The 15,503-nt window shown below is 41.7% G+C and overlaps 1 protein-coding gene across 1 annotated transcript in view; it reads left to right on the top strand.

The window, feature by feature from the left end:
* LOC110487029 (vesicular glutamate transporter 1) overlaps window positions 1–15,503 on the top strand; it is a 67,020-nt gene that overhangs the window by 44,597 nt on the left and 6,920 nt on the right. Inside the window, exons 6-10 of the mRNA XM_036941900.1 lie at window positions 4,886–4,972; window positions 6,422–6,564; window positions 6,853–7,002; window positions 8,768–8,900; window positions 12,707–12,817. Coding sequence (XP_036797795.1) covers window positions 4,886–4,972; window positions 6,422–6,564; window positions 6,853–7,002; window positions 8,768–8,900; window positions 12,707–12,817 — 624 coding nt within the window. The remainder of the gene's footprint in view (window positions 1–4,885; window positions 4,973–6,421; window positions 6,565–6,852; window positions 7,003–8,767; window positions 8,901–12,706; window positions 12,818–15,503) is intronic.

The following is a 15,503-nucleotide window of genomic DNA, read 5'->3' as shown; positions in this document are numbered from 1 at the left end:
TGGATTGTTGTTGGATTGTAGTGGACCGTTGTTGGATTGTAGTGGATCGTTGTTGGATTGTAATGGATCGTTGTTGGATTGTAGTGGATCGTTGTTGGATTGTAGTGGATCGTTGTTGGATTGTAATGGATCGTTGTTGGATTGTAATGGACCGTTGTTGGATTGTAGTGGATCGTTGTTGGATTGTAATGGATCGTTGTTGGATTGTAGTGGACCGTTGTTGGATTGTAGTGGACTGTTGTTGGATTGCATAACATTGTGTGATGGTGGGGATTAATTGTGTGATGGTGGGGATTTTTATTTATTTATTTCACCTTTATTTAACCAGATAGGCAAATTGAGAACAAGTTCTCATTTACAATTGCGACCTGGCCAAGATAAAGCAAAGCAGTTTGACACATACAACAACACAGAGTTACACATGGAGTAAATCAAACATACAGTCAATAATACAGTAGAAAAATAAGTCTATATACAATGTGAGCAAATGAGGTGAGATGAGGGAGGTAAAGGCAAAAAAGGCCATGGTGGCGAAGTAAATACAATATATCAAGTAAAACACTGGAATGGTAGATTTGCAGTGAAAGAATGTGCAAAGTAGAAATAGAAATAATGGGGTGGGAGCAAAATAAATAAATAAATACAGTAGGGAAAGAGGTAGTTGTTTGGGCTAAATTATAGATGGGCTATGTACAGGTGCAGTAATCTGTGAGCTGCTCTGACAGTTGGTGCTTAAAGCTAGTGAGGGAGATAAGTGTTTCCAGTTTCAGAGATTTTTGTAGTTCGTTCCAGTCATTGGCAGCAGAGAACTGGAAGGAGAGGTGGCCAAAGGATGAATTGTTTTTGGGGGGACCAGAGAGATATACCTGCTGGAGCGTGTGCTACAGGTGGGTTCTGCTAAGGTGACCAGTGCGCTGAGATAAGGGGGGACTTTACCTAGCAGGGTCTTGTAGATGACCTGGAGCCAGTGGGTTTGGCGACGAGTATGAAGCGAAGGCCAGCCAACGAGAGCGTACAGGTTGCAGTGGTGGGTAGTATATGGGGCTTTGGTGACAATGGATGGCTGTGATAGACTGCATCCAATTTATTAAGTAGGGTATTGGAGGCTATATTGTAAATTACATCGCCGAAGTCGAGGATCGGTAGGATGGTCAGTTTTACGAGGGTATGTTTGGCAGCATGAGTGAAGGATGCTTTGTTGCAAAATAGGAAGCCAATTCTAGATTTAACTTTGGATTGGAGATGTTTGATGTGAGTCTGGAAGGAGAGTTTACAGTCTAACCAGACACCTAGGTATTTGTAGTTGTCCACATATTCTAAGGCAGAACCGTCCAGAGTAGTGATGCTGGACGGGCGGGCAGGTGCAGGCAGCGATCGGTTGAAGAGCATGCATTTAGTTTTACTTGTATTTAAGAGCAGTTGGAGGCCAGTGAAGGAGAGCTGAATGGCATTGAAGCTTGTCTGGAGGGTTGTTAACACAGTGTCCAACGAAGGGCCAGAAGTATACAGAACAGTGTCATCTGCGTAGAGGTGAATCAGAGAATCACCAGCAGCAAGAGTGACATCATTGATGTATACAGAGATGAGAGTTGGCCCGAGAATTGAACCCTGTGGCACCCCCATAGAGACTGGCAGAGGCCCAGACAACAGGCCCTCCGATTTGACACACTGAACTCTATCAGAGAAGTAGTTGGTGAAACAGCCGAGGCAATCATTTGAGAGACCAAGGCTATCGAGTCTGCCGATGAGGATGTGGTGATTGACAGAGTCGAAAGCCTTGGCCAGGTCAATGAATACGGCCGCACAGTATTGTTTCTTATCGATGGCGGTTAAGATATCGTTTAGGATATTGAGCGTGGCTGAGGTGCACCCATGACCAGCTCTGAAACCAGATTGCTTAGCGGAGAAGGTGCGGTGGGATTCGAAATGGTCGGTGATCTGTTTGTTGACTTGGCTTTCGAAGACCTTAGAAAGGCAGGGTAGGATAGATAGGTCTGTAGCAGTTTGGGTCAAGAGTGTGTGTCCCCTTTGAAGAGGGGGATGACCGCAGCTGCTTTCCAATCTTTGGGAATCTCAGACGACACGAAAGAGAGATTGAACAGGCTAGTAATAGGGGTTGCAACAATTTCGGCAGATCATTTTTAGAAAGAAAGGGTCCAGATTGTCTAGCCCGGCTGATTTGTAGGGATCCAGATTTTGCAGCTCTTTCAGAACATCAGCTGACTGGATTTGGGAGAAGGAGAAATGGGTAAGGCTTGGGCAGGTTGCTGTGGGGGGTGCATTGCTGTTGACCGGGGTAGGGGTAGCCAGGTGGAAAGCATGGCTAGCCGTAGAAAAATGCTTATTGAAATTCTCAATTATAGTGGATTTATCGGTGGTGACAGTTTCCTATCCTCAGTGCAGTGGGCAGCTGGGAGGAGGTGTTCTTATTCTCCATGGACTTTACAGTGTCCCAGAACTTTTTTGAGTTTGTGTTGCAGAAAGCAAATTTCTGCTTGAAAAAGCTAGCCTTGGCTTTTCTAACTGCCTGTGTATATTGGTTTCTAACTTCACTGAAAAGTTGCATATCACGGGGGCTGTTTGATGCTAATGCAGAACGCCACAGAGTGTTATTGTGTTGGTTAAGGGCAGTCAGGTCTGGAGAGAACCAAGGGCTATATCTGTTCCTGGTTCTAAATTTCTTGAATGGGGCATGCTTATTTAAGATGGTGAGGAAGGCATTTAAAAAAATAACCAGGTATCCTCTACTGACGGGATGAGGTCAATATCCCCCCAGGATACCCAGGCCAGGTCGATTAGAAAGGCCTGCTCGCTGAAGTGTTTCAGGGAGCGTTTGACAGTGATGAGTGGAGGTCGTTTGACCACTGACCCATTACGGATGCAGGCAATGAGGCAGTGATCACTGAGATCTTGGTTGAAAACAGCAGAGGTGTATTTAGAGGGCAAGTTGGTTAGGATAATATCTATGAGGGTGCCCGTGTTTATGGCTTTGGGGTGGTACCTGGTAGGTTCATTGATATTTTGTGTGAGACTGAGGGCATCAAGCTTAGATTGTGGGAGGGCTGGGGTGTTAAGCATGTCCCAGTTTAGGTCACCTAGCAGCACGAGCTCTGAAGATAGATGCGGGGCAATCAGTTCACATATGCAAATGCAGGGCTTTGTTCCAAATAAAATGTTTCACCTAGCCCAAATGCTGCATGAATATTCTTATTATGTCACTGAATGTATCCAGCATATTTCCAGATTATATTATTGACAAATGCTGTGAAAAGTCCAGTAAATGTAAATATCAACAGTAATGTAATTGCTTGGATTGTATCCTCACCTTTGTTCTGTTTTCCCTTTCAACTGCTACCATGGTTATGCTTTTTAAATGTCTTCTCTTTCAACTGCTACCATGGTTATGCTTTTTAAATGTCTTCTCTTTCAACTGCTACCATGGTTATGCTTTTTAAATGTCTTCTCTTTCAACTGCTACCATGGTTATGCTTTTTAAATGTCTTCTCTTTCAACTGCTACCATGGTTATGCTTTTTAAATGTCTTCTCTTTCAACTGCTACCATGGTTATGCTTTTTAAATGTCTTCTCTTTCAACTGCTACCATGGTTATGATTTTTAAATGTCTTCTCTTTCAACTGCTACCATGGTTATGCTTTTTAAATGTCTTCTCTTTCAACTGCTACCATGATTATGATTTTTAAATGTCTTCTCTTTCAACTGCTACCATGGTTATGCTTTTTAAATGTCTTCTCTTTCAACTGCTACCATGGTTATGCTTATTAAATGTCTTCTCTTTCAACTGCTACCATGGTTATGCTTTTTAAATGTCTTCTCTTTCAACTGCTACCATGGTTATGCTTTTTAAATGTCTTCTCTTTCAACTGCTACCATGATTATGATTTTTAAATGTCTTCTCTTTCAACTGCTACCATGGTTATGCTTTTTAAATGTCTTCTCTTTCAACTGCTACCATGGTTATGCTTATTAAATGTCTTCTCTTTCAACTGCTACCATGGTTATGCTTTTTAAATGTCTTCTCTTTCAACTGCTACCATGGTTATGCTTTTTAAATGTTTTCTGTTAGAAACATTTCTGTTTGTCCCTGTCCACATACAGTATGTAATGGGTTATAACTGTAATGCTGTGAATCAGTGAAGGCCCATTTCTGTTTGTCCCTGTCCACATACAGTATGTAATGGGTTATAACTGTAATGCTGTGAATCAGTGGAGGCCCATTTCTGTTTGTCCCTGTCCACATACAGTATGTAACAGGTTATAACTGTAATGCTGTGAATCAGTGGAGGCTGTTGAGGGGAGGACGGCTCATAAAAATGTCTGGAACGGAGCGAATGGAATGGCATCAAACACATGGAAACCATGGAAACCATATGTTTGATGTATCTCATACCATTCCACCTATTCCGCTCCAGCCATTACCACGAGCCCATCCTCCCCAATTAAGGTGCCACCAACCTCCTGTGCTGTTACTTTTCATAGACATTGACAATGAACAGGACTTGTCAATGTGTAAACATTAATGAAGCCACCTTATCAGTTTAGGAGGCAGCATAATATTTTCTAGCAAAGAGCTAATTAACTGTTCTTACTGTAAGTTAATTGTTTCTCTCCACAGTTAGTTGGCTAGGTTAGCTAGTTAGTTAGTTCGTTAGTTCGTTAGTTCGTTAGTTGGCTAGGTTAGTTCATTAGCTTGCTAGCTAATCTCAAAACCCAGAAACAAATATTGTGTGAGCTAGTTCGCTATTGCTACTGACTTTGATTGTGGGTGCTGAGGTGTTCAGATCTGGCCTGACTGAGGCATTACACAACAACAATAGAAACATCAATGTTTCATATTTCTGTGTCTTGCTCTTTCTTTGTGTCACAGGTTCCTATGCGGGAGCTGTGGTGGCCATGCCTCTTGCTGGGGTGTTGGTTCAGTATGTAGGGTGGCCTTCAGTCTTCTACGTCTATGGTGAGTAAAACCAACCGGGCAGTACCGAGTTTAACTGTCTCATCACCATACAGGTCCCCTAAGATAAACCCCTGCAAGCTTAGCCTAGTGGTTAGAGCGTTGGACTAGTAACCGGAAGGTTGCAAGTTCAAATCCCAGAGCTGACAAGGTACAAATCTGTCGTTCTGCCCCTGAACAGGCAGTTAACTCTCTGTTCCTAGGCCGTTCTTAACTAGTTAAATAAAGGTAAAATACAAAAAAAAATTAGTGGGTGGCCCCTGCTCAGCTGCCTACTGCCCATGACCCAGTGTTGGTAGCCCAGACTATTGAAAGTGGTATGCTGACTACTCAGTTAGCCAGTGCTACCCTCCTTTGGGGAGCTAGCGGTATAGCACCAGTTCATAGGAGGAGAGCGGTAGAGACATGGGTCTTGCTAAGCTTGCTGGGTATTTTTTCTGTGACAATGACATCCAAACTGACACAATTTATGTTATTGCAAACGTGTCATCACTGTAGTGTACTGTAGAGACCATTCTCCCGACCCTACCTTTCTCCTTACTCCACCCTTCTCATTTCCTACCCTTCTCTCCCCTCTTTACCTCTCTTCCACTCTCATCCTCTCTCTCTGCTCTCTCTCTCCATTTGACCTCTCTCCTCTCTCGCGCCTCTTTAACTCTACCGCTCTCCTCCTCTCTCTCCCTCTTACCTCTCTACCTCTCTCCTCCTCTCTCTCCCCCTTTACCTCTCTCCTCCTCTCCCCCCTTTACCTCTCTACCTCTCTTCTCCTCTCTCTCCCCTCTTTACCTCTCTACCTCTCTCCTCCTCTCTCTCCCCCTTTACCTCTCTACCGCTCTCCTCCTCTCTCTCCCTCTTACCTCTCTACCTCTCTCCTCCTCTCCCCCTTTACCTCTCTACCTCTCTACCTCTACTGCTTTCTCTCTCCTCTTTACCTCTCTACCTCTCTCCTCATCTCTCTCCCCCTTTATCTCTCTACCTCTCTTCTCCTCTCTCTCCCCTCTTTACCTCTCTACCTCTCTCCTCCTCTCTCTCCCCCTTTACCTCTCTACCGCTCTTCTCCTCTCTCTCCCTCTTACCTCTCTCCTCCTCTCCCCCTTCACCTCTTACCTCTCTCCTCCTCTCCCCCTTCACCTCTCTACCTCTCTCCTCCTCTCTCTCTCCTCTTTACCTCTCTACCTCTCTCCTCCTTTCTCTCTCCTCTTTACCTCTCTACCTCTCTACCTCTCTACCTCTCTACCTCTACTGCTTTCTCTCTCCTCTTTACCTCTCTACCTCTCTCCTCCTTTCTCCCTCCTCTTTACATCTACCTCTCTCCTCCTTCTCCTCTTTACATCTCTTCCTCTTTCCTCCTCTCTCCTCTCTCTCTCTCCTCTTTATCTCTCTACCTCTGTCATCCTCTCTCTCCCCCTTTACCTCTCTCCTCCTCTCTCTCCCTCTCCCTCCCTCTCCCAGGCAGTTTTGGGATAGCATGGTATCTCTTCTGGATCCTGGTGTCGTATGAAAGCCCGGCAGCCCACCCCACTATCACCCCTGAGGAGAGGAAGTACATTGAGGAAGCCATCGGAGAGTCAGCAGGTTTTGCCAATCCTCTACAGGTAAGCACCAAGACGCATGAAACATTTTATTTCAAACAAACTGCACTGTCTCACACACACACACTGCACCACTTTTCTTTTTGCTTGTGACTTGTGCACACACACACACACACACACACACACACACACACACACACACACACACACACACACACACACACACACACACACACACACACACACACACACACACACACACACCACATCCCTCTATAATTTCACTTTTTTGCTGTGTGAGAGCTGGTGAGGACTGTGAGCACAACCATCTCTAATTCCTCCTTGTTGCAGAAATTCAAAACCCCGTGGAGAGCATTCTTCACGTCCATGCCGGTGTACGCCATTATCGTAGCCAACTTCTGCAGGAGCTGGACTTTCTACCTGCTTCTCATCAGCCAGCCGGCCTACTTTGAGGAAGTGTTTGGCTTTGAGATCAGCAAGGTGAGACAGAGTTTTAATTATGAATTAACCCCTATCCCCTATTACCTATCCCCTATCCCCTAGCCTCTATCCCCCTAGCCTAGCCCCTAGCCTCTATCCCCTAGCCTAGCCCCTATCCCCTGGCCCCTATCCCCTAGCCCCTAGCCTCTATCCCATAGCCCCAAGCCTCTATCCCATAGCCCCTATCCCCTAGCCTAGCCTCTATCCCCTACCCTAGCCCCTATCCCCTAGCCTAGCCCCTATCCCCTAGCCTATCCCCTATCCCCTAGCCTAGCCCCTGTCCCCTAACCTAGCCCCTATCCCCTAGCCTAGCCCCTATCCCCTAACCTAGCCCCTATCCCCTAGCCTAGCCCCTATCCCCTAGCCTAGCCCCTATCCCCTAGCCTCTATCCCCCTAGCCTAGCCCCTAGCCTCTATCCCCTAGCCTATCCCCTGGCCCCTATCCCCTAGCCTCTATCCCATAGCCCCTAGCCTCTATCCCATAGCCCCTATCCCCTAGCCTAGCCTCTATCCCCTACCCTAGCCCCTATCCCCTAGCCTAGCACCTATCCCCTAGCCTCTATCCCCTAGCCTAGCCCCTATCCCCTAGCCCCTAGCCTATCCCCTATCCCTAGCCCCTAACCTAGCCCCTATCCCCTAGCCTAGCCCCTATCCCCTAGCCTAGCCCCTGTCCCCTAACCTAGCCCCTATCCCCTGGCCTCTAACCCCTAGCCCAGAGAAAAACAACTGGTGGTCTACGGGTTAAATTTGGCCCACCATAGTTTCACATTTTTTGTTTTTGTGAAGAAAACAGGCATGGGCATGGGAAACATATGTTTACATTTACAAAGCAAGTGAAATAGATAATAAACTAAAGTGAAATAAACAATCAAAAATTAACATTAAACATTACACTGACACGTTTCAAAGGAATAGACACATTTCAAATGTCATATTATGGCTATATACAGTGTTATATTGATGTGAAAAATAAATAAACATAAATATAAACATAAATAAATATGGGTTGTGGTGTTTGTTCTTCACTGGTTGACCTTTTCTTGTGGCAAAATGTCACAAATCTTGCTGCTATGACACACTGTGGTATTTCACCCAGTAGATATGGGAGTATAGAAAAATTGGGTTTGTTTTGGAATTCTTTGTGGGTCATTGTGATCTGAGGGAAATATGTGTATCTAATATGGTCATACATTTGGCAGGAGGTTAGGAAGTGCAGCTCAGTTTCCACCTCATTTTGTGTGCAGTGAGCACATAGCCTGTTTTCTCTTGAGAGTCATGTCTGCCTACGGGAGCCTTTCTCAATAGCAAGGCTATGCTCACTGAGTCTGTACAGTACATAGTCAAAATGTATGTCAGTCACAGTGGTCAGGTATTCTGCCACTGTGTTCTCTCTGTTTAGGGACAAACAGCATTCCAGTTTGCTCTGTTTTTTGGTAAATTCTTTCCAATGTGTAATTATCTTTTTGTTTTCTCAATGATTCGGTTTGGTCTAATTGTGTTGCTGTCCTGGGGATCTGTGGGGTCTGTTTATGTTTGTGATGGCTTTGTTATAGAAGGTTGAGGAATTGCTTCGTTTTAGGTGGAATTGAACTATTTTAACTATTTTCTGGATTTTGATAATTAGGGGGTATCGTCCTCATTCTGTTCTGCATGCATTGTTTGATGTTTTAAGTTGTACACAGAGGATGTTTTTGCAGAAGTCTGCATGCAGAGTCTTAATTTGGTGTTTGTTCCATTTTGTGAATTCTCTCTCTCTCTCTGTCAGGTGGGGATGGTGTCGGCCTTGCCACATCTGGTGATGACCATCATTGTGCCCATCGGGGGACAGCTGGCCGACTACCTTCGAACACACAACATCATGACCACCACCAACGTCAGGAAGCTCATGAACTGTGGAGGTGAGAGGCCACTCCACAGTGAACGTTCCCCTATATAGACACAGATCTGGGGTCAGTTTTGCATTTCCCTCACTAGTGGTTCAAGTTAGGATTGGGGGAGGGGAAGTTGATCCTAGATCTGTACTTCAGGGAAACTTAGATTCGAAAACAAACCCATTTGAGAGGTGTTAGCTGGTGTTAGCTGAGCAGGGGGAGGGAGAGACCGAGTCAGAGAGGGGTGGGTCGTGTTGCAGGATAACTTTTATGTAATACACTTCATTTCAAATTTGTAGTGTAATTTCAGATTCAACCTTTCAAAAACTGTCCATGAATTCTAATCCACATAATAATTCACATTTCCTGTTGCTGCTGGATTAGTTTCATGCTGTAGCAAACTGGCTCAAATGAAAATCCTGTAGTTATGAGAGAGAGAGAGAGAGAGAGAGAGAGAGAGATAGAGAGAGAGAGAGAAGGCCCAAACAGCTGATGACGAAGATGTGTGATTGTGAGTGTAAAATAAAGTGTGTGACTGTGGCGGCAGCTTGTTCATGAGGGCATCATGTGTGTAACAGCAGTATTAAAGTGCCTGAGAGAGCACGGTGTATGACGGTGGCACCACACAGACATGTTCTGCTGCTGTGAGCTAGTGGTAGTGGTGCGCTAGCCGGGATCAAACTGATGATTCTACAGCTGGGACTGCGCTAACACAAGCATGCTGTGTACGCATCACTGGTCCCTCTGCTAATGAGAGCAGTCTCACAGAATAGAACAGGAGATAGGTAACTCTCAGTGCCAGAACTACGTTAGCTCAACGTCCCAACACAACCTATTTGTGTCAGAGAGGGGAAGAACAAAACCATCGAACCAATAAAAAGGAATGCAGAACGTTCTCTAATTGTTATATAAACAGAAGGAATGCAGAACGTTCTCTAATTGTTATATAAACAGAAGGAATGCAGAACGTTCTCTAATTGTTATATAAACAGAAGGAATGCAGAACGTTCTCTAATTGTTATATAAACAGAAGGAATGCAGAACGTTCTCTAATTGTTATATAAACAGAAGGAATGCAGAACATTCTCTAATTGTTATATAAACAGAAGGAATGCAGAACATTCTCTAATTGTTATATAAACAGAAGGAATGCAGAACATTCTCTAATTGTTATATAAACAGAAGGAATGCAGAACGTTCTCTAATTGTTATATAAACAGAAGAAATGCAGAACGTTCTCTAATTGTTATATAAACAGAAGGAATGCAGAACGTTCTCTAATTGTTATATAAACAGAAGGAATGCAGAACGTTCTCTAATTGTTATATAAACAGAAGGAATGCAGAACGTTCTCTAATTGTTATATAAACAGAAGGAATGCAGAACGTTCTCTAATTGTTATATAAACAGAAGGAATGCAGAACGTTCTATAATTGTTATATAAACAGAAGGAATGCAGAACGTTCTCTAATTGTTATATAAACAGAAGGAATGCAGAACGTTCTCTAATTGTTATATAAACAGAAGGAATGCAGAACGTTCTCTAATTGTTATATAAACAGAAGGAATGCAGAACGTTCTCTAATTGTTATATAAAACAGAAGGAATGCAGAACGTTCTCTAATTGTTATATAAACAGAAGGAATGCAGAACATTCTCTAATTGTTATATAAACAGAAGGAATGCAGAACGTTCTCTAATTGTTATATAAACAGAAGGAATGCAGAACGTTCTCTAATTGTTATATAAACAGAAGGAATGCAGAACGTTCTCTAATTGTTATATAAACAGAAGGAATGCAGAACGTTCTCTAATTGTTATATAAAACAGAAGGAATGCAGAACGTTCTCTAATTGTTATATAAACAGAAGGAATGCAGAACGTTCTCTAATTGTTATATAAACAGAAGGAATGCAGAACGTTCTCTAATTGTTATATAAACAGAAGGAATGCAGAACGTTCTCTAATTGTTATATAAAACAGAAGGAATGCAGAACGTTCTCTAATTGTTATATAAACAGAAGGAATGCAGAACGTTCTCTAATTGTTATATAAACAGAAGGAATGCAGAACGTTCTCTAATTGTTATATAAACAGAAGGAATGCAGAACGTTCTCTAATTGTTATATAAACAGAAGGAATGCAGAACGTTCTCTAATTGTTATATAAACAGAAGGAATGCAGAACGTTCTCTAATTGTTATATAAACAGAAGGAATGCAGAACGTTCTCTAATTGTTATATAAAACAGAAGGAATGCAGAACGTTCTCTAATTGTTATATAAAACAGAAGGAATGCAGAACGTTCTCTAATTGTTATATAAACAGAAGGAATGCAGAACGTTCTCTAATTGTTATATAAACAGAAGGAATGCAGAACGTTCTCTAATTGTTATATAAACAGAAGGAATGCAGAACGTTCTCTAATTGTTATATAAACAGAAGGAATGCAGAACGTTCTCTAATTGTTATATAAACAGAAGGAATGCAGAACGTTCTCTAATTGTTATATAAACAGAAGGAATGCAGAACGTTCTCTAATTGTTATATAAACAGAAGGAATGCAGAACGTTCTCTAATTGTTATATAAACAGAAGGAATGCAGAACGTTCTCTAATTGTTATATAAACAGAAGGAATGCAGAACGTTCTCTAATTGTTATATAAACAGAAGGAATGCAGAACGTTCTCTAATTGTTATATAAACAGAAGGAATGCAGAACGTTCTCTAATTGTTATATAAAACAGAAGGAATGCAGAACGTTCTCTAATTGTTATATAAACAGAAGGAATGCAGAACGTTCTCTAATTGTTATATAAACAGAAGGAATGCAGAACGTTCTCTAATTGTTATATAAACAGAAGGAATGCAGAACGTTCTCTAATTGTTATATAAACAGAAGGAATGCAGAACGTTCTCTAATTGTTATATAAACAGAAGGAATGCAGAACGTTCTCTAATTGTTATATAAACAGAAGGAATGCAGAACGTTCTCTAATTGTTATATAAACAGAAGGAATGCAGAACGTTCTCTAATTGTTATATAAACAGAAGGAATGCAGAACGTTCTCTAATTGTTATATAAACAGAAGGAATGCAGAACGTTCTCTAATTGTTATATAAACAGAAGGAATGCAGAACGTTCTCTAATTGTTATATAAAACAGAAGGAATGCAGAACGTTCTCTAATTGTTATATAAACAGAAGGAATGCAGAACGTTCTCTAATTGTTATATAAACAGAAGGAATGCAGAACGTTCTCTAATTGTTATATAAACAGAAGGAATGCAGAACGTTCTCTAATTGTTATATAAAACAGAAGGGATATAATATGTGCCAAATGGTAGATGCTTTAATCCAGAATGACTTTACAGTTCAGTGAGGGCAAACATTATAGTATCTGTATATACACAATTCCTGTGGGAATTGAACCCATGACCTTGGCATTGCTAGCGCTCTGCTCTCACCAATTGAGCCACACAGGATCATCATCATCACGTCACTGGCACAGGGCATGGGCATGACAGAAGGGGCAAATTAAAATGATCCACTCAACAAACACGACTAGGACAAGACATTAATGATAAAATTGCAATATGTAAATTTTTGGGGCGAAAAATTCTAAAAGTTATCCCAGCTCTCTAAATATATGTCTCTGCCCACAACCTATGTTTGTCACAGAGTGCAAAACTAAATGATGATCAACACCCCCACCCACCCCTAATACCAGGACAAACATTAGAGTCAAAGGGTCCTTTCCATATTCTGATCTTTCGTGTTTGTTGTTAGTGGTGATTGTAATATGTTTAGTTGTGGTTCCTGTTTTATCACCAGGGTTTGGAATGGAGGCCACCTTCTTGCTGGTGGTGGGATACTCTCACACCAAGGTCATGGCCATCTCCTTTTTAGTCATCGCTGTGGGCTTCAGCGGATTTGCCATCTCAGGTAAGAACGTGAAGGATTTTCTCTCCCACAAACAAACAGACTTTAGGACCGTCACTACATCGCTACAGAGCTGTGAGAAACCATATTTAAATTCATATTCAGTTGTTGTGTGATGAGCGTTCTGGCACAAAAATGGTGGGTGCTCCACATTGGTGGGGGATGAGGTGAGTTTCCTCCTTGCTATGTAAAACGCTTTGAGGACCTCAGTTGGTAGAAAAGCACTATATAAATCCAATCCATGAATTATTAATGATCTATTTGTTTTGAACTGTCAGGGATGTTCTGTTGATGACGTATGTTTGTGGCTAGCTATTAAACACCTATCCAGGCATTGTGAGATCATGTGTCTGAAGTGTAGTCAGACTGGAACGTGTTACACTGTCTGTGCATGAGCATTGGTAGAATCCTCAGTGATGAATGCTTTGTGATGCAAAGGTATGGGTGTCATCTCCCGCCTCTGACTCTGTAATCTGATTTGTCAATTCACTTTGGAGAAAGACAACAACCAATCAGTGAGGGTATTCTTCTGTCAAATTGTAGGTCTGAGAGACGATGCTCAGTTGCACCACTCGCTGGATAAATGGAAGTGAAATGTCCCACTCGTAATTCAATACATGTAGGTTTACCGAGTAACAACAGTCAGGAAGATAATACCAAACTGTCAGTTAGGTTTACTGAGTAACAACAGTCATGAAGACAATCCAAACTGTCAGTTAGATTTACCGAGTAACAACAGTCAGGAAGATAATACCAAACTGTCTGTTAGGTTTAATGAGTAACAACAGTCAGGAAGACAATACCAAACTGTCTGTTAGGTTTAATGAGTAACAACAGTCAGGAAGACAATACCAAACTGTCAGTTAGGTTTACTGAGTAACAACAGTCATTAAGATAATACCAAACTGTCAGTTAGGTTTACTGAGTAACAACAGTCATGAAGACAATACCAAACTGTCTGTTAGGTTTACTGAGTATCAACAGTCAGGAAGATCATACCAAACTGTCAGTTAGGTTTACTGAGTAACAACAGTCAGGAAGACAATACCAAACTGTCTGTTAGGTTTACCGAGTAACAACAGTCAGGAAGATCATACCAAACTGTCTGTTAGGTTTACTGAGTAACAACAGTCAGGAAGACAATACCAAACTGTCTGTTAGGTTTACTGAGTAACAACAGTCAGGAAGATAATACCAAACTGTCTGTTAGGTTTACTGAGTAACAACAGTCAGGAAGATAATACCAAACTGTCTGTTAGGTTTACTGAGCAACAACAGTCATGAAGATAATACCAAACTGTCAGTTAGGTTTACTGAGTAACAACAGTCAGGAAGATCATACCAAACTGTCTGTTAGGTTTACTGAGTAACAACAGTCATGAAGATAATACCAAACTGTCTGTTAGGTTTACCGAGTAACAACAGTCAGGAAGATAATACCAAACTGTCTGTTAGGTTTACTGAGTAACAACAGTCAGGAAGATAATACCAAACTGTCTGTTAGGTTTACTGAGTAACAACAGTCAGGAAGATCATACCAAACTGTCTGTTAGGTTTACTGAGTAACAACAGTCAGGAAGATCATACCAAACTGTCTGTTAGGTTTACTGAGTAACAACAGTCAGGAAGACAATACCAAACTGTCTGTTAGGTTTACTGAGTAACAACAGTCAGGAAGATAATACCAAACTGTCTGTTAGGTTTAATGAGTAACAACAGTCAGGAAGATAATACCAAACTGTCTGTTAGGTTTACTGAGTAACAACAGTCAGGAAGATAATACCAAACTGTCTGTTAGGTTTAATGAGTAACAACAGTCAGGAAGATAATACCAAACTGTCTGTTAGGTTTACTGAGTAACAACAGTCAGGAAGATAATACCAAACTGTCTGTTAGGTTTAATGAGTAACAACAGTCAGGAAGATAATACCAAACTGTCTGTTAGGTTTAATGAGTAACAACAGTCAGGAAGATAATACCAAACTGTCTGTTAGGTTTACTGAGTAACAACAGTCAGGAAGATAATACCAAACTGTCTGTTAGGTTTACTGAGTAACAACAGTCAGGAAGATAATACCAAACTGTCTGTTAGGTTTAATGAGTAACAACAGTCAGGAAGATAATACCAAACTGTCTGTTAGGTTTACTGAGTAACAACAGTCAGGAAGATAATACCAAACTGTCTGTTAGGTTTAATGAGTAACAACAGTCAGGAAGATAATACCAAACTGTCTGTTAGGTTTACCGAGTAACAACAGTCAGGAAGATAATACCAAACTGTCTGTTAGGTTTACTGAGTAACAACAGTCAGGAAGATAATACCAAACTGTCTGTTAGGTTTACTGAGTAACAACAGTCAGGAAGATAATACCAAACTGTCTGTTAGGTTTAATGAGTAACAACAGTCAGGAAGATAATACCAAACTGTCTGTTAGGTTTAATGAGTAACAACAGTCAGGAAGATAATACCAAACTGTCAGTTAGGTTTACTGAGTATCAACAGTCATGAAGACAATACCAAACTGTCAGTTAGGTTTACTGAGTAACAACAGTCAGGAAGACAATACCAAACTGTCAGTTAGGTTTACTGAGTATCAACAGTCATGAAGACAATACCAAACTGTCTGTTAGGTTTACTGAGTAACAACAGTCATGAAGATAATACCAAACTGTCAGTTAGGTTTACTGA

The sequence above is a fragment of the Oncorhynchus mykiss genome, chromosome 13 (genome assembly GCF_013265735.2).
Source record: "Oncorhynchus mykiss isolate Arlee chromosome 13, USDA_OmykA_1.1, whole genome shotgun sequence".
Lineage (NCBI taxonomy): Eukaryota > Metazoa > Chordata > Actinopteri > Salmoniformes > Salmonidae > Oncorhynchus > Oncorhynchus mykiss.
The sequence above is the reverse complement of the archived record's forward strand: the minus strand, read 5'-3'. Positions and strand labels throughout refer to the sequence as shown.